Source organism: Pecten maximus, chromosome 17 (genome assembly GCF_902652985.1).
Source record: "Pecten maximus chromosome 17, xPecMax1.1, whole genome shotgun sequence".
Taxonomy (NCBI): Eukaryota; Metazoa; Mollusca; class Bivalvia; order Pectinida; family Pectinidae; genus Pecten; species Pecten maximus.
Window position 1 is genome coordinate 24,135,160 of NC_047031.1, and position 22,238 is coordinate 24,157,397.

The window sequence follows — 22,238 nt, forward strand, 5'->3', positions numbered from 1 at the left end:
CCCAGATTCATCGAGACTAACATTGTTGTAAAATTTAATTTATGTATTTTGTACTATACAAGTATGGTTAACACCGTCTCATGGGTAATTAATATTTCCCAAATGAACAGGAACCATCAGTTGTAAAAATTCAGTACTTACTTATAATCGTTGGCCTTATCACAGGTATTACCACCAGGAGGATGGGTTTTAATCAAGTCTATTACATTAATAGACCTTTTTATTATGTGAATACGTATCATGCATCCAGGTCATGATATTTAAAACCATTGTCTGCATTAAATGTTTAAATATGCATTGTTGTTTCCTACATGCTGTATCGCAGTTGGAAAAAATAAAGACATACAGGTGTGTGTGGTTTTTTTTTATCATGTCTCCACTTTAAAGGTATGTTTGAAATATATTCAGGTGTATCATAAACCTGGGTATATATAGATGTAATGTAAACATTGGTATATACTTTCCATATGTATGTTACGTTTTTGTTTACATGTCCATTTGTACGGTATTTTTGACGAGTTGTGTACACGGGTATACACGTTCGTTTGTCGGACTAGATGTCTCGAGTTGACCCGCCATTCTACAAAGTGACCTGGTCTACATACTGACTCACAGTACAATACACCTATACTGTATGGTACTGTACAACAGTACAACAGTATCTATACCCCAGACACGGACGGTAGGTGTTTATATTTACACCTGGTTTTATTACTAAACAATTTACACCTGTACCGATCCCTGCATCCTCAACAGGTGGGTAATTCGCCAACAGGTGCAGTATATATATATATATACATTATCTACTATGGTAAACCATGTTAACACTGAATTGTCACAACTGATAACATAAGAGTTTAAAACTTACTCATTGTCGGGTCATGGTTAATTACACTATACTACATGTACACTTAACGTGGGTATCCGACGACGGAGGATATTTTCCGTCGTCGTCCAGCGACTGTGTCACAAACGATAGAGCCTCGTACGTGGGTTTCCGAGGATGAGATACCTCCTAATATCGGATGATTTATCTAGTATTTATTATATTATATCTAGTATTTATTATATTATATCTAGTATTTATCATATTATATCTAGTATTTATTATAACAGCATTTATCATTTTGTATCTGGCATTTATTATATTTATCTATTATCCATTATAGTTATCTCGTATTGACTATATTTTATCTAGTATTTATTATATTATATCTAGTATTTATCATATTGTATCTGGCATTGATTATATTTATCTAATATTTATTATATTTACCTAGTATATATTATATTTTATCTAGAATTTATCATATTGATCTAGTATTTATTATATTATATCTAGCATTGATCATATTGCATCTGGCATTTATTATATTTATCTATTATTTATTATGTTTACCTAGTATATTTTATATTTTATCTAGAATTTATTATATTTCACCTAGTATTTATCATATTGTATCTGGCATTTATTATATTTATCTAATATTTATAATAGTAACCTAGTATATAATATATTTTATCTATAATTTAGTATATTGATCTAGTATTTATTATATCATGACTGGCATTTATCATGTTGTATCTGGTATTTATTATATTTATCTAATATTTATTATTTTACCTAGTATATATTACATTTTATCTATAATTTATTATATTTGTCTAATATTTATTATATTATATCATATCTAGCATTTATCATATTGTATCTGGCATTTATTATATTTATCTAATATTTATTATATTTACCTAGTATATATTATATTTTATCTAGAATTAATTATATTGATCTAGTATTTATTATATTATATCTAGCATTGATCATATTGTATCTGGCATTTATTATATTTATCTATCAACTATTATATTTTATCTAGTACATGTATTTATTATATTTTATCTAGTATTTATTATATTTTATCTAGTATTTATTATACGATATCAATATCTGTGACACACAGGTATATGTCTCTGTGATTGCTCCATACATTGTTTTGAAAATACATGTATATAAAGTCTCTCATTCTAACGAATATCAAGCGAATCTCAATCAAATGCTATCAAAAATAACAGTATGAAGGTTATGATACATAGTCATAATGCTGTTTACAAAAAAAGGTTTATAGGAAATCAATTTCTAATACAGGATTGCAAACTAATCATAGTTTCTTTGCTTACCATGGAATTCACAATATTCACGTAAAAACAATAGGATCAAATTTCCTGCGTAATATTCCAGGCCGAAGAAACATTCATATGCTGCTTTTCCACACATCATTTAGTTACATCAATTAAAACAGACGCTGTTTTTGTGGGGAAATCGTAGATCTGTTTAAAAGTCGAGGTAAAAATAGACTGTCGTGACGGTTAGTTAACTCTGGAAGTGACAGTCGGTCTTACAAATACTCGTGGCGATACTTCATATTTGATATGCTATTCAAATATATGCTTTGTAATACTCTATATTAAGAACTCTGTCCGGCCTATATGGCCTATATACCAGTGTGTCCGGCCTTTATACATACCTGTGTGTCCGGCCTATATGGCCTATATATCTGTGTGTCCGGCCTATATACCTGTGTGTCCGGCCTTTATGGCCTATATACCTGTGTGTCCGGCCTATACAGCCTATATATCTATGTGTCCGGCCTTTATGGCCTATATACCTGTGTGTCCGGCCTTTATGGCCTATACACCTGTGTGTCCGGCCTATATGGCCTATATACCTGTGTGTCCGGCCTTTATGGCCTATATACCTGTGTGTCCGGCCTTTATGGCCTATACACCTGTGTGTCCGGCCTATATGGCCTATATACCTGTGTGTCCGGCCTTTATGGCCTATATACCTGTGACGTTAGTGTAAACATTTACTATGTAGTGTTAACAGACCCAAATGACCAATTTCTTTAACTTAACGAAATTCCCTAAATTAAAATATGTCATAGGAAAGCATTTTTTATTAAAAAACAACAACATCTTAATCAAGAAACCTTCTTTTAAGTTATTAAATTTATTCCTATTCGTGTTCTATGTATTAACAAGTGTCTTTAACGACTGTTATTTAATGTGTGTGTGTGTGCGTTTTTTTCACAAAATGACGAATTTAGAAAAGAAACCAAATGAAATATATTCAGTGCTTACCAGTAATTATACAATTATATCAAACAAGCAGAAGGTGGATATCTTAATGAAGTAAAGCAATGAAGAACAATTTGAAGAAGTTTGTGTTATTCCAATTTTCTTTGACGAGGTATTAGGCGAACTCCGCGATAGAGACTTTGGTGATGATGTTAGTGTGATAATACAAAAAAAAATCTATATCATATCAGTCCTGAAACGTTTTCAATGATTTACCCTCTGATTTACATTTTCCCAAAACTTTTTTGCCGATGATGGCAATTGTTTTAAAGCAGCACGTAATATTCAAGACTGTGGTGAACTCCTATCCGATATTGACAGTCTACGACTGGTGTACAACTTGAAAATTTCCATTAACGTAAAGAAATATTATTACATAACGTGTATGGCTCACTCCGAATCTTAACTTTTTATTGCATGTTTGATAAGTGGTTGTTAAGGCCATGCCAATGTTAGGATTTTTTAAAACGTACTTGCAGGCCATTTACAACCTTCTTAAATTCGCTCTTTGTATATTAATGCACTCATTAAGATACACTGACATAACTTTGGTGAATGTAGATTGATGTGGAGACATTCTAAAATGTATATGGATAATAAGCTCAGCTGATACCAGTATTGTCTATAAGAAAGAAACATCTCAATATTTGAATATATCGGCGTATTTATCTGTGCAGTATTATACTACAGTGCTCGTGTAATACATTCGTGTAACCTTTACCGAAGACATTGTATAGATTTATTTACACAACAGATGTCGCTATATTCGTATACAACCAGTATATAGATTTCTCGGCTTGATCACCATTTTATCTACCTGTTTTGGATCGGTACCGATAATAATATTTCAAATGTATATAAATATAAATATATGAATATTCTACCGTTATCTATTAAGATATATGCAAATTTGTCACGGGGACTTGTCACGAATTCCCAGCTCACGGTCCAATTAGATGTTTCTGACACGTACATATAAACCGTGCGTTGGAAATGGTAGCAAGTCCCTGTGTACTTTGTTGGAACGTACGTCACACGTCTCATTGTCCGTCAACAGTCGAGGACTGAAGTCAGAACAACATTGTAAGTAACGTAACGCCACACGTCTCATTGTCCGTCAACAGTCGACGACTGGAGTCAGAACAACATTGTAAGTAACGTTACGCCATGAAAGGGGAAAGTTACGGAATTTTCCTGAGATTGGTCAATTGTAAGCTTCCATGTGGAAAATGAATGATTGAATGTTTCTTTCCAGACTGCTTAAGGAGGTTTAATTTAATCATTGTTTTCCTACACCTAACATGACATCGCTTTAGGTTTGATTTAATCATTGTTTTACTACACCTAACAAAAAATGAATGATTGAATGTTTCTTTCCAGACTGCTTAAGGAGGTTTAATTTAATCATTGTTTTCCTACACCTAAGAGGACATCGCTTTAGGTTTGATTTAATCATTGTTTTACTACACCTAACAGGATATCACTTTAGGTTTAATTTAATTATTGTTTTACTACACCGAACAGGACATCACTTTAGGTTTAATTTAATCATTGTTTTACTACACCTAACATGACATCGCTTTAGGTTTGATTTAATCATTGTTTTACTACACCTAACAGGATATCACTTTAGGTTGAATTTAATCATTGTTATACCACACCTCGTTTTGACGGTGAGATGTTCCACTACGCAAAAAACGTTTTCGCTATTAGCTTCATCGAATGGAAAGGTGAACATACACAGACAATGTGAATGAACAGGGCCTTCGCACAAATTCTCAACCAATATTAATATGTACAAGGTTTATCGTACAATACACATGAATTGATGGTTGTGACTTTGTATCAAGTCCCTGTGTGATTTTATAATATAGAATTGTGTGCTTCTGAAAATGTCGGTACTAAGAAGCATTGCCGAGCAAACGATAAATCAAATGCCACATCTACAATTAGCCAACGTTATCACTGTAACTCGTTAAGATCCAACATAACATTTTTATGTCCGTATTTCAGACAACACCGCCATGTTGACGATTTCTGCTGTCATTAACTCGTTAAGATCCAATATAACATCTGTATTTTTGTATTTCAGACAACACCACCATGTTGACGATTTCTGCTGTCATTATGCTCTGTCTCCTAGCGGAAGTGACTGACGCCAAATCCCTGAATCTACGCCCAATCATAGGTAAGACAAACCACTCGATCACCAGACGAAGGGATTGGGACAAAAAAAACCGCACGTGAATGAAACATTCATACATTAATTTAATAATATGTCGTATAGGCTGAATAATAAATATGAAATTTATAGCTGTTATAGCTGTTTGGTCCTAGGATTTTCAAAGGATGCTTAAGGTCAAAAGTTTGGAAATTCAGAAGGGATCTCAAATTTTATGGCAAAATGAGCCAAAATAATAAAATAGATATGCACAATCCCCCAAATTATTATTTTTAAATGTGTACATATGTACTGGTATATTAGATAATTTCAAAACAATACGAAATATGTGTATAGATTCTGATTCGGTGCCACTATTTCTAACATTTATGCAATAAACAGTGTTTTTTAATGTTGTTATAGTCGATATGACAGCAAGATGTATGGTAGGCAAATGTCATGCGTACTCCGTTAGGGTTCCCATGCTGTATTTGCCTACCACAGGTCTTGCTGCCATATCGACTATAACAATATTAATGCCACTATTCAATATTTATATTTGCATTTTCTTACCATTTCTCATCAATTTTTATAAAATTGAACCAGCAAAACAATTACCATTTTTTCAAATGTCACATGACCCACTGGGTGATATAGGCGTATGGTGGCAACTGCCTCTTAGCATTGTGTCAATGGGAAAATGCGTCCAGCAAATGTTAATATGATTAACTGACATACAGTATAAAATCAACGTCATATTATCGATAATCAAAATGATTTTGGACGTTACCTAGATGGCGGCCGCCCGTCAAAATAAGCTGGTCAATTATCAATGAGAAATGACAAACGTTGGACGTAGGTCATATACATTGGTTAGAAGGTATACAACTCTGGTGACTACCTTCTGCTAAAGCTCAATTAGATATAGGAAATGTGTGGTTAAACATACCTGATCCGGCTGCCGACATTTCAATTTTTGACATTTTCGGTCATGTTCTTTTTTGATGCTATTATAGGTGTACTTGCCCAGGAGAGCGGTGAAAAGTCTGGAGAAAGCTACATCATTTCTTCTTATGTCAAATGGGCGGAGGCGGCTGGGGCCAGGGTTGTCCCCTATTAGGTATGTGATGGGCGCGTGCGCGTCCTCTTCCTAGCCAAATCGAAGTCATCAGAAGAAGGTTTGGTTTAGTATTGTTTTACGTTCTGTCCATCGTCGGAAACCCAATGTAGCGTAGCGTAGTGCAATCAACCGTGGGTTTCCGACGATGCGTTCTGTCATGCTGTGGTCATTTAAGGACGGATTCCCGTGAGTGGTGACTATGTACTCTGGGAGGCTGAAGTGTGTTCGTGTTTGTCTCCTTGTGAACGTGGAACTGATATCGACTTTATAGTGCTGCCTCACTGAAGCAAACTGCCGGAGACACCCAGCAGAAAGCCCCACCCGGTCACATTATACTGCCAATGGGCTAACCAGTTGACCCAATCCCAAAATAATGAGAGTTAAGCGGGAGTATAAACTACCAATTTTAATAGACTTTGGTATGTCTCGGCCAACGGACAGACCCCAAGGCCTTTCACCGGGACGAACGCTAAACAAGTTACCCAAAGTAAAGAAATTTCAAGGGAGACACCCAGAAGAAATTCATTTAGAAAGAAGAGATAAGATAAGTTCATTCAGTGGCTGAAGTGTTGATGCATGTAGGTGGCGAATAATATAGGTAAAAGCAGTATCATAGGGGAGGTGGAATAGACCCATTATAAAAAAAAAAAAAAATCAATATTAGTTTATAAAGATTTCAGATACTGGTATGAAAGGTTTTCTGTACACTATAAAATGTAATATACATTTCTGTTCAAGGATAAACGAGCCCGACGGATACTATGAGGAACTCTTCCGGCGAATCAACGGGTAAGTATTACAGATGTTGAATATAACTTAACAATGGCAAAACAAGATATATCAACGTATATCAAAAATGTTTGTTAGCGCGGAGGAAGCGAGCGAGGAGTCTTACTGCGACAACCGGAATACCTGGAGGAATCCCACGTGGTCGTCAAGTGACCCCTTACCTTTTCACATTTGATCGGGGAATCGAATTCCAGACGCATGAATTACCGTCTATGCCTATTTTTCTTCACATGAAAGCATTGTACTTTCAAGAAGGCCCCCTAACTAAGACATCCATATGAAATAATTACAATTTAAAGAAACCTCTTAACTAAGAACTTCACAGGAAAGTATTATAATTTAAAGAAGGCCCCGTAACTAAGACCTCCACAGGAAAGCATTACAATTTAAAGAAGGCCCTTTAACTCAGACCTCCATAGGAAAACATTACAATTTAAAGAAGGCCCTTTAACTCAGACCTCCATAGGAAAACATTACAATTTAAAGAAGGCCCCTTAACTAAGAACTTCACAGGAAAACAATACAATTTAAAGAAGGCCCTTTAACTCAGACCTCCATAGGAAAACATTACAATTTAAAGAAGACCCCTTAACTAAGATTTCCCCCTTAAACATGAGTAACTTCCAAAAGTTATGGAACGTTGATGAAACCGGTATCTGCTGTATATTCTATTGGCTATAAACGGTGATGATTTAATAATTTGTTAAAATGTAATGGCGGACAAATATGATTGAACAGGAAGAAGAATTTCCAGTTACAATTTGTATTTCTTTTTTTTTGTATAACCCTTTGAGCAGCACTTTATTCCAGCATGCCATTGACCTAATATATACGACTATATGCCGTTTGGTTATTGAACATTTGACATATCTGACTTTGCAAATAGGTCAAGGCCATTCATCCCGGCGTGCTACTGACCCAGTATCATGACCTTAGGTCTCTTTGTTATTGAGAAGACTGTTTTTAATGTTTCAACACATTTCACATCTGGCACTTTTAAAGTAGGCCAAGACGATTCATTTGAACAAGTTCCGCAGTCCTTCATCCCAGCAAGCCACTGGTCCTTAATTAATTATTACCCTAGGCCTCTTGGCTATTTAAAAAGACCTATTGATATTTCAACATACTGTAAATCACTTAAATTTTGCGAATACTTTATTTCGAGAACTTACCTCTTCAGACATATTCGCGAACACATTATTTCGGCAAACGCTGATGTAGGAATGACTTTTGTACTCCCATATCGGTACCCGATAGCTTGGTCACCGTCAAAATGTGTTTACGTACAAATAATCGCGATTGACTCTCCTCTAATATTAACACGAAAATAAAACCGACGCTAAATATAAGTGATTTACAGTATTTTATCAAGGTGACTTTGAGAGAAGGTCATACATGAAGTACGCGTTGATCACCCGTAGCCACTCGCAGCCCCCGTAATGATGTTGTTGATGGTGGGTAATAATTTTATGCAATTACATGTATTGTTTTGCCATTTGATTTCATTTAAAATTTTTGCAATTTTATGTAGCGGAATGTAGCGTGCGTCCCATTGTGACAATGAATTATTTATTCATTGTTGTACATTGATTGCTTTACGTTGATTATATTTGTTTCGCTTGAGTGACGATGATGATGTAAACTCCCTTGTCTAATAAACATGACAATTGAATATATAAATAACTGATTAGAAATAGCGACCTACATACAATCACAACTTCACTGTGATGAAATAATCAACCTAAACGTGTTGAACTTTTCAGTTGTAATATTATTCTACTTTAATATATGACGCGGCTGTATGTTAGTAAGTGTTATTGGTAGTATGATACAGCTACGGTACGTACGTATACATTAGCCCGAGTTTCCTCTGGCTCTGACACCATGTCTGGTACTCGGACTATACGTACATGTAATTCTCCTTTGTCGTGTAGGATTTCAATCTCAATGGTACCAGTATACAATACACATTTCCGATTGTCATTAACGGGCTACCAGATCAACTTGGATCAACACAATGCATGTTGCTTCTATTTGGTCAGATATCAAGGGGGGGAGGGGGGGAATCGATGTTTCACTTATAACATATCAAAAAGTACGCAACAGTTAATTAAAACCAGCAAAATGAAAATAACATCTAAATATAATTAAATACATGTAGCTTTTATTGATTATAACTGTGATAACGTTCGGACCAATTGATTAGTAAAATAAGTGCCAGGTTCATAGGTCATTCCTATAACGGAGAAACCTGACGTCTCTGATTGGTTTAGATTTTTAACATTATAGTTCAGCTCAATCGAGACCTTGGCCAAACGGACAATTAATCAACTGTAAACAATTATATGATCATGCGACGTCTCGCATTTATGTTTGTTTTGTTTTGTGTTTTTTTTACGAAACTATCATTACTTTCATTTCTTTAATAGAAACCTCTTAGTTTAAACAACTAAGAATGGCGGTGTCAGATTTGTACGGTTTGTGCGGTTCAAAACCAATAGTCGTTATTGTTTTAGTGGGTCTATATTGCACGCTACGACGACATGTAAGCGAAACCTAATTTTGAAATCAAAATCGATAAAAAAAGGCCACATTACAATCAAAATGTTGATTTACATAAATGATTATTTAAAGAGAACAAATATATGTAGACCATGCGTTCCAGAAGGGGCAGTTTTATGTTTTCATCTCCAACAACCGAACAATACATTTAGGTAAAATATAGATTCATATCACATTCTCAAATTAAGACGACTGCAGACTTACTGGACATATCAACGAGTGGTGTTTCATTTCTTGAATGAGAAGCCAGGGAGTGCTTTTTAACACATCATAGTGTAATGGTTTAGGGGAAATGAATCAAAATAGAAGACGTAGACTATGGTAAACATGTACATAGTACAAGAGATCAACCTTCAGATGATTTGTAATGAAGTGCTAAATGTGAAGAGCTCTGAGGGTTTGTTTGTTTGTCATGGGACATTAGTCCCAGAATGACAAATCTGATTTGTTTAAAGCATCATTTATTAAATTTTTACTAATGAAATATAGAAAACTATTCATTCTATAAAAGTGATATTTTTCACTAGTGAAAATTATCACTTTTTTGACTTGACCTATCAGAATACTGCTTACAAACGACAATAGGGGAAATTAAGATTTGCATATAGCTCTCGTAATGTTTTATGATGTCACAATGCAAAATAGAATACATAACGTCTCGATTTGGCGTACATTTGTGAGCCGACAGAGAACCGCAAATGATTCCTGGTTCTTGGTTTTAAATGTAATAAACAGAATATCGAACAGTATCTTATATATATTTCACTCGTGCTGCTAATATTTTTTAGAATTTCACTCCTGAAATATATTTGGTATTACCGAATATGCTGTTAGATAATTCCTACATAAAGAAAAAAAGATGAAATAATATACTATATATGTATCGTTAAATGAAAAATCATGAAATGGACGCTGCCAACTAGCTCTCTGTGTTTCTTATACAAGTACAACATCACACTATAATCTGTTTTATTTACACCCAGTGTCTTGCTTCCTGGAGGCAGTATTGACATCATTACGTCATACCACGCCAAAGCTGCCAAGAAACTCTACCAGATGGCATTGAAAGTACGTAATGTATTATGTTGAAATGAATATCACCATACATTTCACGATAGAAAATTTCAAAACTTTCCATGTTTTCTAATTCAAAGTACTGACATGGGATGCATTATCACACAACTTCGTTATTGTACATTGTTTCATTAACATAAACATCTCTTAAATACAAAACGTTCACTGTTTTCTAATTCCAAGTACTCGCATGGGATACAATTTCACACAACTTCGTTATTGTACATTTTTTTACATTAACAAATGTAACATACTTATTCTCTTAAATATAATGAATTTTGAATAATCTTACATTTTATAGGCAAGTTTTTCTCCCTTTTCTGCCTTTTGAAAATTTTTCAACTTAATACTATAATAAGGACAGCTTGTGCTGGGAATATTTAAACCTCTTATTTTGTACTATCAAACTTACTGTTAATTTATGTTTATCCGTGGAAACTATTTCATAATTTTACTTCAGATATTCACACTACTAATATAATGATGATTGTTTTCCGGTGTACATGATCTACTGTATTTCCTTTAAACCGGATTTATTATCCATACATAAATTTATGTGACGATTTCAGGCTAACGACCAAGGAGATTACTTCCCTATATGGGGAACATGTCAAGGGCTACAACTCCTGTCTGCACTGACTGCAGGCCAGAACCTACTGGCTGACAGACCCTTCAGTGGCGTTAACCCTCTGGACTTCAAACCTGGTAATTATTAGTAACTTGATATACTCTTATACTTTATATATCATATTATCACAGGTAAATGTATTACGAAACTAATGACTTTTATACTTGTTCAGATAAAAAAACATATTCTGATAAAATAATCGTTCAGGTGTCTAACAAAGGAGTTGATCATGCAATGTTTCTCAATTACAGTTTTACCACATTGACAAATTTCAAACTGAATTGTACCTTAAAATGATTGCTTGTCGACAACACCATGTTTAATTTTGAAGAAGTGGTATAACCTAAATTAGACCTAGATTTACATAACGATGATGACGTAGACGACGCTAACCCTCCCAGGTAATTAACAAGTTTGTATAAAGCCTCTACCTTTGATAAAACCTCGTATATTCTACCTTTAGAACTGATTATGTATTTAGATTAATTAAAGTAACAGCTTTTGATTAATTCAAATAGAACATCACCCATGTTTTCTCTTACTAGCAGCTGTTCCCACTAAACAAAGCTACAGGTAAGATATAATGATCGTGGCGATTCCTGTCGTGCTTCCAATGGTTTGCTTTGGTTTTATTTCTTTAACGTCCTATCAACAGCTAAGATCATTTAAGGACGGCCTCCCGTGTGTGCGATATGCATGCGTGTAGTGGGTGCGTATGTGTGTTTTGGGAGGCTGCGGTATGTTTGTGTGAAGTCTACTTGTGATAGGCCGAAACTTTTGCCGATTTATAGTGCTACCTCACTGAAACATACTGCCGAAGACACCTAACAGGACACCCCCAATGGTAATATTTGCTTTTCGTGAATCCGATGATATTTATTGCAGATTTCCGGGATAGTAAACTGTTCCGAAACCTCCCAGAGAACGTGTACACCGCATTAGCCAATGAAAAGGTTACTTCAAATCTACACATGTACGGACTGACACCACAGGTGACGTATAATTGTGTTCTTGTGAATGGGATGTATTGTTTCCTTAAAACGGTAAACGGAGTCATTATGGTTATGTAATACATTTGATGTCTTGCAACTGAATTATGAAATGATTTTTCTTTTTTTATTTTGTCTAATACTTTTGTATGGATTTGTTTTGCTGTTGTTGCTGGTTTTTTTTGTTGGGGCGGGGAGGGGGGGGGGGGGGGGGGGGGGGGGGGGGGGGTGGGCGGAGGGTGTCTTTATGCGAGAAGAAACCGGGGTAACTGGGGAATACATGATGGATCAGAGGACTATATGTAATTCATGTCATACATTTATCGTCTGGACTGACGCCTATCGGAACAGAAGTGATTTACCAAACTTTATTATCATCGCGAAAGAATTTCACTGGTAGAACTTTTACTCAGCGTCATGACAACGACTAAATGACAGTCTTTTTCTGCCCTTTTTTCTACGCTCCTCTCTGTGATAATGACGATATCGACAGGTCAAATGTATTTTAACAGTAACAGGGATTCTTATATAATACTCGATCCATTTGTGGCGACACTGCTTATTTTTCAAATGTAGTAACCCTGTTTATATTTATTATGTATATTATTCTGTTTTTCAGAACTTCAGTGGAAACAGTCTGTTGAGGAAGTTTTATCGCGTCATGTCGACAAACCTAGACAAATACGGAAACGTGTATATATCGACCATGGAGGGTAAGCTTAAATATAGTATTGTACTGGTCAGACATTCGGAAACAACGGCGACCACATGCAAGGTCCATAATCATGTTTACCGTGCAAAGAATTTAGGCCAAAAGTATAGTGTAACATCGCTTCAATTATGTCTTTATTTTGGTTTTGTCTTCGGTTTCAATATTACAATCACGGTGTTCCGACTTATCGCGGTCTTTTCAATATCCCTTAGTAGAAGACAGAAAAAATCCACAGTTTTGTAGGGTCCATTATTTAGTTCCATTCGAGACTGTGTAGACGTAAATATTTATCTTGCAGCCGTCCGTCTGCCGTCCGTTACCCGTTTTACGGGGTACAATTCCATCCCGAGAAGAATGTATATAACTGGGATCTTCACTTCACAAACAACCATGACGCCGACGCAATACAAGTAGCTCATTATTTCTCCGACTTCTTTCTTGTTGAAGGTATGTTACATTTGAACACATGATTTACACGTGATGGCTTAACAATACTTAACCGATAAAATATTTTTCTTCCAAATTGATCATGTGATAAGATTCAGATACAGAATTGTACCTTCCTCTGTTCAGTAATATTATTTTCTGGTTGAACAAATGTGTTTTTTTCTTAGATCCAAAATCGTGCATGCTTGTGTTGAGTAACACTATTTTCTAGAGTAGTGAGAAATCATCAATTCGTAACTACATCAGCGAGACGTTGTTACTATGTACCTAAGGAAATGTAAACGAATAGTTTCTGTACACCATGCAAATTCACATATGATGTTAGTGTTTTCTTTTTTTTCTGTTCTCAGCGCGAAAGAGCAGACATTTCTTCCCGACAGTTGATGAAGAAATCGGTGCCCTGATAGACAATTACGAACCTGTGTTTTCCAAGAATAGTGCTTTTACAGACATTTACTATTTTAAGTTCAGAAGCTAAAATGACGGATGCCAATTTCCTTTACAATTATTGTGCTGTGATATTTTATCATTGTACATCAGTTCTTAATCAGGTAACTTTAATTTGTGTTAAAAAGATAGAAATAAATTAAGTTAATAACAGGAACAATGATGTTTTTATTTGATTGATCTAGTAGCACATTCTTCGTCATGACAATGTCCGAAACAATGGAATAATACCACTTTCTTTGAGACAATGACAGTTTATCAATAGAAGATTATCCCGAAGTGATGACACTAATTCAATAAAATACTTCCTTTAGACAATGGCTTTAATTTGATATCAGATTTCCTCGAGACAATGACGATAATTCAACAGAAGACTGCCTCGAGACAATGATGCTAATTCAACAGAAGATTTCCTCCCGACAATGACGATATTCAATATCAGATATCTTCAATGACGATATTTCAATATCAGTTTGCCTCTAGACAATAACGGAAAATTAATTAAGATTGCTTCGATGCACCGACGACTATTTATTACAACACTCCTAGAGACAATGACTGTTATTCAATATTGGACTTCTTTGAAACAACGAAGTTCAGAAAATACTGGTCACAACGGTCGTTCCACAAAGGATATGTCTGGGGCAGGGAAGAAAACACAAAACGTTCCCCACAAGGATGAACGCTCAACAAAAGGTCAAAAGTGAAGCATTGTCATTAGGAAAAAAGGTAAGGTTCGAAACAAAGTCGCCTCATACGACGGACCCTGGGAGAATTAATTTGGTATACGACGTGTGTGTTTTGGATATATGATGGATGTACTTTAGGTATAGGACGGGTGTGCTTTGGTATATGACTGGTGTGCTTTTGGTATAGGAGGAGTGTGCTTTTTATATATTACTGGTGTTTACTTTTTTTGCAGAGGACGGATGTACTTATTAAAGTATAGAACGAGTCTAATCTTAATATAGGATGAATGTACTTAAGGTATAGGACGGACTTACGTTTAGAAAAGGCGGGTGAGTTTTGATATAGGACGGATGTTCTGATTTGGCTAATGTCCTAATGATATAGGACGGATGTAATTTGATGTATATTTTTAAATAGGACATGTCTGATTTTGATATCTGATACCTAAGGTACAGGACGGACGTACTCTTGGTTAAGGATGGATGACTTTTTATATAGGACGACTGTCCTAATGATAAATGAGGGCTATACTAAAGTAATAGGACAGATGCCGATTTGGTATAGGATAGGTGATTTTAAGAAAAGGACTGGTGACTTTTAACATAGGACTTATGTACTTTTGAAATAAGACGATTATTCTGTTGTATATATAACTAGCTTCATTTAATTTGTGTAGGTTAGGACATCTTTTGTGTGGTACGGCAACTTTGTGTGTGATGTCTTTGTGAGGGAAACAAGTAGATATTCTTTTTTGGTTAGGTATTGTTTAACGTCTTAGTAAAGGAAGGTATATGTTTTGTGGGAAGGTATATGTTTTGTGTTGTATTAGACGAATCCCCTGCCCATAGGACTGGTGAATATATGTCTGTGGGATAGAGCTTGTGACAGGATCCCAAGGGAACGTTAATCAATATGATAGATATCAATATGGCAGTGATCGGTCACAGTCAGTTGACTTTACATCTGATCCCCGGCGCTGTATTTGCCATAAGATATATTACGTTCATGCATGTCAGTTTTAATTATAATGGTTTAACAAGTGCAATAAATGATTGCGAAAGCTCACCGGCGGCAGCAATCCCACTATGCATTCATTTTTTATGTATGTATAAGCATGTCATTTTGAAATTGTATGTCACATAATATCGCTCCTAGACCTCTAATAGATGTACAAACCAAATAAGAAGGGTGTGGACTTACAAGCTTTTCAAAACTAACCCCCAAAATCTTTAAAGTGAGTTTTTGTGTCAAAAAAAGTAAGTCCACTAAATAGTAAAATGCCAAAATCCCATTTTTTTCTGCATGATTTGCCACAGCATCACTCCCTGGATCTCTAATGAATGTATAACCCAATTTAGAAGGGTGATAGGTGTATACTTTTGGACTTAGCCCCAAAACTTTAAAGTGAGTTTTGGTGCAAAAAAAGTTAAGTCCACAAAATGGTAAAATGCGAAAAAATCACATTTTATTTCTGCATGATTTTGCCATAACATCATTCCGAGACCTCTAATGAATGTATAAACTAAATAAGAAGGGCATGAGGTGTATACTTTTGGACTTACAATCTTTCAAAAAACTTACTCCAAAAACTTTAAAGTGGGTTTTGGTGCCAAACAAGAGATCCCAGAGGGATCTTGGCGCCCACCATTGAATGATCTTCATAGGTTCCATGTCAGATTGATCTTTTCTCTACTTTTTCCTTCATTTTACTAATCTGTGCAAATTGAGACATCCCTCCAGTACTTTTCAAACAAGGGAATCCTAGCTATATAAGAAATTTGAGATTTAACGATAATAGCTGTTTGTTTGCCTGGTTGTTTTCAGGACAGACTGGTCCAAAAATGCAATACAAGGGACCAAGGGGAACCTTCATATGAAATTTGAGAAAGATCCCTTCTGTACTTTCTCAGAAATAGCGATAACAAACTTCAATTATCAAAATCCAAGATGGCTGCCTGTTGGCAAAGTTGTTTTCAGATTGGTCTCAAAACGCAATATGCATAACTAGGCACCAAGGGAAACTTAAATATGAAATTTCAGAAAGATGCCTTCAGTACTTTCTCAGAAATAGTGATAACAAACTTAAATGGTCAAAATCCAAGATGGCTGCCTGTCAGCCATGTTTTCTGATTGGTCTCAAAACGCAATATGCATAACTAGACACCAAGGGAAACTTACATATGAAATTTGAGAAAGATCCCTTCAGTACTTTCTCAGGATAGCGATAACAAACTTCAATTGTCAAAATCCAAGATGGCTGCCTGTCGGCCATGTTGTTTTCAGATTGGTCTCAAAACACAATATGCATATCTAGGAACCAAGGGAAACCTACATATAAAATTTCAGAAAGTTCCATTCAGTACTTTCTCAGAAATAGTGATAACAAACTTCAATTGTCAAAATCCAAGATGGTTGCCTGTCGGCCATGTTGTTTTCAGATTGGTCTCAAAACGCAATATGCATAACTAGGCACCAAGGGAAACCTACATATGAAATTTCAGAAAGATCCATTCAGTACTTTCCTCAGAAATAGTGATAACAAACTTCAATTGTCAAAATCCAAGATGGCTGTCTGTCGGCCATGTTGTTTTCCGATTGGTATCAAATCGCAATAGGTAGCAGTGTACAGTAAAAATGCCAAATTCTGAAAAATATGGCACATGTTTTAGATATGTAAACATTGCCAGTTAACCTTACATATAACCTCTAATAAAGTATATATATTTGAAATCTGTACAACATTTGCAATTTTAATAGAGCTCTGAAGGATAAGTAAACTGATATTTTCTGTGATTTTTAGAGCTGTGAATACCATGGTAACAACTTAAAAAATTCTCAAAAATTGCAAAATATTATGATATTTGACCCAAAATGGCACAATTCTCTACACAATTTTTTTTCTGAAACCTATTTAAAATTAAATATCTCTATCCTGAAGACAGAATTAATCTTGTTTGGACATATGTTGTAAATTAAGTTTTTCCGCTATCTTACCTTTTCTGTGGGCTGCCATTTTGCGCTGTAGGCAAAACTAAATTTCCTGTGTAAACACACGTTCGGAAAATCCGGATATTTAAAATCCGGAACCAATTTATTGATTTTTGTTTTAATAAATGTGAAGCCTGTATGTACTACTTCATACTGAATATACCAATTATAGTGTACATTTATTTTTTCATTTTTTATGCATATCATAATACAGGAGTTATTTGCTTAACAAAAAAATTGCCCATGGCCAGGCTGTCTTACTGTGGTGTGCTACCAATATGCATAACAAGGCACCAAGGGGAACCTACATATGAAATTTGAGAAAGATCCCTTCAGTACTTTCTCAGAAATAGTGATAACAAACTTCAATTGTCAAAATCCAAGATGGCTGCCTGTCGGCCATGTTGTTATCCGATTGGTCTCAAAACGCAATATGCATAGCTAGGCACCAAGGGAAACCTACATAATGAAATTTGAGAAAGATGCCTTCAGCACTTTCTGAGAAATAGCGATAACAAGAATTGTTTACGGACGGACGACGGACCACGGACGCAGGGCGATTTGAATAGCCCACCATCTGATGATGGTGGGCTAAAAAGAAAAGTCCACAAAATGGTAAAATGCGAAAAAATCACAATCTTTTTTTCTGCATGCTTTTGCCATAACATCATTCCTAGACCTCTAATGAATGTATAAACTAAATAAGAAGGGCATGAGGTGTATACTTTTGGACTTAAAATCTTTCAAAAAACTTACTCCAAAAACTTTAAAGTGGGATTTGGTGCCAAAATTTAAAGTTTTGGGGTGGGACGCCGACGCCGACGCCGGGGTGACAGCATTAGCGCACGGTTACTCGTAACCGGTGAGCTAAAAGTTAATACTTAAACATCTTCACCAATCAGTTGTAGCACTTGACTGCATAGTCAATTCCTGACAGGTGGATGTTTAGTAGAAGTAACAAAATCAGTCTTAATGATTGATTTTTCCCGCAAGCGTGGGTTGTTGATAAGCGTGACTTCGCGCTGAAATGCACATTTGAGGAGCCAGTTCTGGTTTGTCAATACCGTCACACTGAAACCCCAAAGCTGAGTACAGCTAACTTCGATTGGACATTAATGTCACACCAACACGTCAACATTGAGGACAACAAACTATAAACACCGTCATACTGACACCTCAAAGCCGAGTACACAAAACTTCGATTGAACATTAAGGACACACCCGGTCACATTATACTGACAACAGGCGAACCAATCGTTTCTCTCCAAGAAGTATGTGCACTGGGCGGGAGTAATAACTACAATTTTTACAGACCCTGGTCAATATCAATTCTCCATTTTTTTGGAGAAAACTAAGCATACACATGCTGATGATAACATGTTAGGCATAATATTTGCAAAGCAAGAAATCACAGTTTTGAATACATTAGGAATAGGGGATAAAACTGTGATGGATTTTGAGGAAAATCATGCTCAACTTACATTAAGCAAATTACCATCAGGTCATTTTCGGTTTAGTTTTGTTTAACGTCCTATCAGAAGTCAAGGTCATTTAAGGACGACCTCCCCTGTGTGCGAAATGCAATCGTGTGGTGGATTTGTGTCTTATGGGAGACTGGTATATTCTTGTTCGTCTCCTTTTGATAGCGTGAATCTGTTATCGACTGCGGTATTAACGTCAAAAAAACAACTTCCTACTGCAGACCATTCGTAATTATGTTCTGAAAACATCTTCAAGCAGTACATAATTAATTGCACACTATAATAATTAGGAGGTTTGTGCACAGTAACTAAAATTGATTGACAATATTGCTATGTACTGCTCTGCATTGAAATATTGTAAAACGAACTGAAATGAAAAGTTTATACTTGGTTTCATTAATACACAGCGACTGCCATTTACACTGATATGAACTACAGTGAATTTTCCATTCTCAAAATGGCCGCCATACTCTCTGATAACCACAAATATTAATGTTGGTACAACTGCGGAAACAATTTTCTGACAGAACGCTTTACGATAGATTTATGTTTGCTTTACACATTAAATCACCTTATTTGGAATCAAATATTTTTACTTCCTCGTCCTAGAATCTAACTTGCCATGTCAGTTTTACATCGTAGTTCATATTGTTCTAGTCGACCATACCCAATACCTAGAAGATGGTAGCAAAATCTAGATTACATGAGGTTTGTCTTAAACCTTTTGGCTTTTGGATGCAAAAGGTTGACTGGTTTGCAAAAGCATGTAATATCCTAAATAGTACGTAGTCACATACCCCATAGTTCTTTGTCAAGTAGGAGACTGGCAATAATAATAATCATGTACGGGATTTATTGCGTGGGAACTTCCATGCTGGGTCCAAACAGTGTACCTTACACTGCTCATATGCAAGCCCTCGAGAAATATGATACCTTCGGGTAAACAAGCCTTCATATTACCCTGCATCCAGGTCTATAAATGCATAATATCTTAGTCATCAGTAAAGTTATTGCCATATGCTTTTAAAACATGAAGCGACTAATTGTATTAGGGAAGTCACAGGTTCCCTGCAGCTTTCTTGGTTTAAATGTTTCTCCTATATACATCTTCACAACCTGCTCCTACACACGTCTCTCATTACGAGAACGGTACTAATTGAGGCGTTTTGTAAACAAGAGAGAAGCGATTTAATATATTTCAAATATTTACACAGAAGTTATTTACTTGCAGAAACTGTCAAACATAATGTCAAATTAACAATGAGATTAGAGTTTACTGTTGCAAGTTTTGTTTTGTCACTCTCGTAATATATCGTATAAAACATTCGAAATGCAATTAATAACGATGGCCATCAATCTAATTAAAATCTAGATGGCCATTCTCACATGTAACGTAGTGATAATGACCATCTAGATTTTAATTAGATTGGATGGCCATTTAAGGACGAGGTCTACACATGTCGACCTCACTAAGTATGCAGACTACGGGTTGTTATATATTAGGAAAGGCACCTGTGTGTATTAAGGTTTGGATTGTTAAATGGTGGTCGTTATGCCCACTATCGTTCAACAATTCATTGGAGCGACATACATCAAAGCTAAAAACCATCACTGTGCATTAATGGTAATGTTTTGATATTTGGGCAGGAATAGGTTAAGAGTTTAACTCTCTATACGCTAAATAATTTTAAATGGAGGAACTGAATATGGATTACAAAAATTGACTGTCTTATTCACAAAATGCTTTAAAAGTAAATAACAACGTTGTTTTACTGGTTTTAGTATTTTGCTATTTAGTATTTTGCTATTTAGTTCATCTCTAAGTGTAAAAACAATCTTAAGGTCGACCCCTAAGGGAAATTAACATTGCTGGAAACCCCTCCTTAAATATATTTCACGGGTGTGGTTTCCTGCCCGGTGTTAAAATACAATGATTCCAATTAACCAAGGGAGTTAGCTCGAACTGGGAATATATGTGAATACTCGGTTAGCTAGGATCTTATTTATTCAACATATAGCATTAAATTGCCTATAAAACCACTAGATTGTGCTGATATATTGCTGATACAAGCCCAGACGCCACTTTGTAAATGAATTCCTATAATATTTACGACACTTTTAAACGAGTTTTTAATTGATTCATTTGATACTTTGGTTGATAGTGTTATCGATAATTCATTGCATGTCCTCGCTATCGCTATACATTTCATGTACATTATAACAAAATGGGTCCTCGTTTGGCTTCGGTTGGCGCCAAAAGGTGAATTTACACATACTATTACATGTTTCATGAGCCCACTATAAACTTGATTTTGTTTGTTCCATTATTCCATACAACCATAATTTCCCATTAAAAGTCAATTCTGCAGAAAGATAACGTTGCTGATATTTTCTACAAATTTAGCCTTCAAAGCTTCTGTAAACGTATTTATGTTCCTCAAACTTAAAAATAACAAAATACATATAGACATTGAAATGGCCACCATAAGTGACATTTTAATAATAATTAGTTAAAACAATTTCATAACAAAGCATAAATTCAAAGTAAAGTTTTCCCCCCACAAGTAAGTTACATTACATTTCGCCTTAGTAGGGATGTAAAAATCCGCCATAACTAAAACACAAGTTAAATAATTTAAACACAACACTTAAGTTATGTATATTGAATGGGTTGGCAAGTGGGTGGGTTAAGAAAATTGACAACAGGCACTAAATAGATGAAAAAACTGATGATGATCAAAATGGCGTAAACAAAGGATTTCTCTTTTCTTTACATGAAAGCGCATGGGCCGAAGGCTGTAACATTGAGCTATGATTTTAGACCAATCGGATTAACCAGAATTATGTACCCCTTTGTTTACAAATCTCTCGCGTTAAAGATGCTTAACCCATACTTTTTACAAATAATCTCATGTTAAAGATGCTTAACCCATTCATTTGTAGCAAATCAGTAAACAAATTAGAACTTGTGTCTCATTACATTGTACATCAAACTAATAAAATTAAAGT

At 35.3% G+C, this 22,238-nt stretch overlaps 1 protein-coding gene across 2 annotated transcripts; it reads left to right on the plus strand.

Annotated features, from left to right (window-relative positions):
- Window positions 1–628: 628 nt before the first annotated feature.
- Window positions 629–14,227, plus strand: LOC117315515 (gamma-glutamyl hydrolase-like). Of its 2 annotated transcripts, none has more exons than XM_033869740.1 (10): window positions 629–756; window positions 5,234–5,329; window positions 6,319–6,422; window positions 7,161–7,211; window positions 10,757–10,841; window positions 11,417–11,552; window positions 12,361–12,467; window positions 13,084–13,177; window positions 13,486–13,623; window positions 13,974–14,227. In XM_033869740.1, the coding sequence occupies exons 3-10, from the start codon at window positions 6,376–6,378 to the stop codon at window positions 14,099–14,101; spliced, it is 786 nt and encodes a 261-aa protein (XP_033725631.1). In that variant the 5' UTR covers window positions 629–756; window positions 5,234–5,329; window positions 6,319–6,375; the 3' UTR covers window positions 14,102–14,227. The 2 variants fall into 2 exon arrangements, with proteins under 2 accessions (XP_033725631.1, XP_033725633.1); XM_033869742.1 differs by having other exon boundaries at window positions 681–775.
- Window positions 14,228–22,238: the final 8,011 nt, after the last annotated feature.

Bases quoted from the DNA above. Each gene is read 5' to 3' on its own strand.
- LOC117315515 (XM_033869740.1), top strand. From the start codon at position 6,376: ATGTCAAATGGGCGGAGGCGGCTGGGGCCAGGGTTGTCCCCTATTAG. The intron at 6,423-7,160 runs GTATGTGATGGG...TTTCTGTTCAAG, and splicing joins CCAGGGTTGTCCCCTATTAG to GATAAACGAGCCCGACGGAT. The intron at 12,468-13,083 runs GTGACGTATAAT...TCTGTTTTTCAG, and splicing joins TGTACGGACTGACACCACAG to AACTTCAGTGGAAACAGTCT.